The 2910-nt window shown below is 33.8% G+C and overlaps 1 protein-coding gene across 1 annotated transcript; it reads left to right on the top strand.

Moving 5' to 3' along the window:
- Positions 1 to 1024: 1024 nt before the first annotated feature.
- LOC127713110 (NKG2-D type II integral membrane protein-like) lies at positions 1025 to 2910 on the top strand. The gene is made up of 3 exons (XM_052219746.1): positions 1025 to 1260; positions 1688 to 1861; positions 2466 to 2910. The coding sequence occupies exons 1-3, from the start codon at positions 1137 to 1139 to the stop codon at positions 2693 to 2695; spliced, it is 528 nt and encodes a 175-aa protein (XP_052075706.1). The 5' UTR covers positions 1025 to 1136; the 3' UTR covers positions 2696 to 2910.

Raw genomic sequence — 2910 nt, forward strand, 5'->3', positions numbered from 1 at the left:
CGAGTAGTTTCAGAGGAGAAGATTTCTGTAAAAGTTAACGACGACGACGACGGACGACGGATGACAGACACCAAGTGATGAGAAAAGTTCACTTGGCCCTTTGGGCCAGGTGAGCAAAAAATAGTCTATGAAATATTTATATGCCAAAAGAACAGTGATTTTTGCTTTGTTTGAAAAAAGTTGTCTTATATACACTTCACATCTTCTTATCATAATTATGATCAACATGGTCAAATTGAAAAGTACCCTGCACCTAGATAACGACCGTGATATTTGATGACGATAAAAAAAAGATTGCTTCAATGTTCCACTTGTAAATTTGAATTTATTTGATTCAATATTTTAGGAGCATGTATATTCATATGAGAAGAATTTTCTGTTTATACAAGATTCAAGTTCGATAAGAATCCTACATAAAAAGAAAAGATACCATGGTTCAAAAACGAAATACGAAAATCAAAAATTATTCACAAATCAATACGGTTACCCAGAAAGCTACATACTCAGAAACACGAACACCACATAAACCGGGGTTAACTCTTATTCTTTTTGCCACAATAGTTGCATCCGTCGTGTAGCTCATTCCAAGTATAAATTCGTTGTTTTCAGTCATGAACAAGATCTGTGTTCGTTTTCATTGGTCACGATCTTCCATAAAATGTCATTAGATTAATTTCAACTTTCCACTAAGTTTTTAAGGTCACAAGACACACATTACTCCATCTACCAGTCCGTTGGTATAATCCTCATAATCATTCCACCTTATATTTGTAATAGAGAGAGAAGTAAGTTTTGCGAAACAGCCCATGTTAACCCTTCACACACCTGTGCTCACCCCGTCTATAGTGTTATGTGTATATATGTAATGACCGTACTTTTTTTTTTCATTTGTTCATTGTTCATTTTCATGTAGTGCTGTTAGCTTTTCTTCGTCAACTCAGTATATCATTGCTATCTTTTACTTGAAAGTGAGAGTAGCCATAAATCTTTTTTTTTTTTTTTTTTTTGTTTTTTTTTTAGATACCAGCATTGTAAAGTTACAACTACACTATAATTATAAATTTAGCTTGAACTTGACGAGAACACTGACGTCATCAACTGTTATCCAGTGTGCACGTGAATGTATTGGACAAAACATGACAGGAAGTGCATCATATCATGACAAAGATTGTTCTTGTCATTCAAGCGTTTTTACCAGTAAAGACGATGCAGATGTGATAACGGGTGCTGTCTACATTAAACCTGTCCCTTACATGGAAGGTAACTGCTCGTGTAAAGTTATTCCTTATTCTACAGGGCTATGATAAAATACGCAAGTCAACAGCAGGAGGATTTTTGTTAGATGACTGTACTGGCCTTGTAAAAACTGAACAGTATACTCTTGCCCAACACTAGATGAAAATGAATACTAGTATTCTGTCACAGAAAATGCAAGAAGTAATTATGTACAAGAGTGAAAATACATTTTCGATCTTTCCCACGAAAAAAAAGTAAGCCGGTCTAAGAACAATCAAAATGAAAATTCGGTCCGCAACAAAATACGCCAGCCATTGCCGACACCCGAATGACCATCCCCTTACAATTTAGAGAAGTATTTTGAAGTGTTATAGTATTCGTTGTTGTGTAATTTGACATTTGACCTATTGCTTGTTTTCCCCACATCAATTATTTGTTTCTCTATTTTCAGCTGACACAAAGAAATGTCCAGATGATTACTATTATTACGGTAATGTTTCCTGTTTTAGATTCTTTGGCACGTTGGTAAATCACGGTACAGCAGTACAGGTTTGTCAACAGCAAAACGCATCATTGATCAAGATTGATAGTGATGACAAACAGGAACATGTAAATCAGTATTTAGGTACTACTTATTGAAATGAATTAGCACATAACTTCCTGATAGTATAGATAATTAAAGTGTTCATATTACGAGACCTAATGTTTAATTATGTTTCGATCGCTGTCCTGGGAATGAGTTCTAATACTGGGATATCATTTAATATTGGTTGCATGATTGATTTACTCATTGATTGATACAGGTGCACGCAAAAAAGTTCACGAATGCAGATATATTCAATAACTGATTATTCGATTTAATGGACCAATAAAAATTTCGAATTTAAATACATAATATAATAAATGAATCAATTTGCATAAAATACGAAACACTTATCAGTTGCGTTGCATTATAAATAAAAACCAATATTCATTCAAAAGTCCCAACGAAGAAAAAGTCTTTCCTTCGATAGGATGTAGTAAAGCACACCTCTTTGTGACCATTAATTTTCTAGGTATAGACATTCTTTAAATAAAAATTGTTAAGACTACAATCTGAACTTTACTCTGGGGATGCTTGTGATGTATAGAAAATATGCTTTTAATGCTGAAAGTTTATAAAAAGAGGATAAGAACTATTTTGAAAAGAGACTTCTTTTGATGATAGTATATAACATTATGAATTGTAGACTGGCATCCAGCCGAACTCGTCCACATACAAGGGTATAGAGGACTTGAAGATGATTCCTGGTTTTTTGAAGACGGGAATGAGATGGAATTCAACAATTGGAACGAACGTCAACCTGTCAATGATCCACAGAATAGTCACATAGTAATGGATATATTGGAGGGTGGTGGTCACTGGTCAAACGTTAATCCTGAATACGTAGCAAGCTCCTTATGTGAAATATACATTTAAGACACGGAAAAAAATATGACTGTTACATTGTTACATTTATATTACTTGTAATATAGACAAACCCCTGATATATATATATATACCCATCTGCTTCCAGTTGTGCGCAAAGAAACATAACTATATTTATTTTTAAGGTAGATAAACTATATACCGCCATCTTGGATTGTAAAATAGCAGTTCACAGACAGTCTAGTTCTTAGCTTAAATCTGTAAAT

Source organism: Mytilus californianus, unplaced genomic scaffold (assembly GCF_021869535.1).
Source record: "Mytilus californianus isolate M0D057914Y unplaced genomic scaffold, xbMytCali1.0.p SCAF_8, whole genome shotgun sequence".
NCBI lineage: Eukaryota > Metazoa > Mollusca > Bivalvia > Mytilida > Mytilidae > Mytilus > Mytilus californianus.

What these genes read in the sequence shown, in the direction of transcription:
- LOC127713110 (XM_052219746.1), top strand. Translation starts at nt 1,137, where the DNA reads ATGACAGGAAGTGCATCATATCATGACAAAGATTGTTCTTGTCATTCA. An exon ending in ACCTGTCCCTTACATGGAAG is followed by an intron (nt 1,261 to 1,687) that starts GTAACTGCTCGT and finishes CTCTATTTTCAG; the next exon opens with CTGACACAAAGAAATGTCCA. An exon ending in ACATGTAAATCAGTATTTAG is followed by an intron (nt 1,862 to 2,465) that starts GTACTACTTATT and finishes TATGAATTGTAG; the next exon opens with ACTGGCATCCAGCCGAACTC.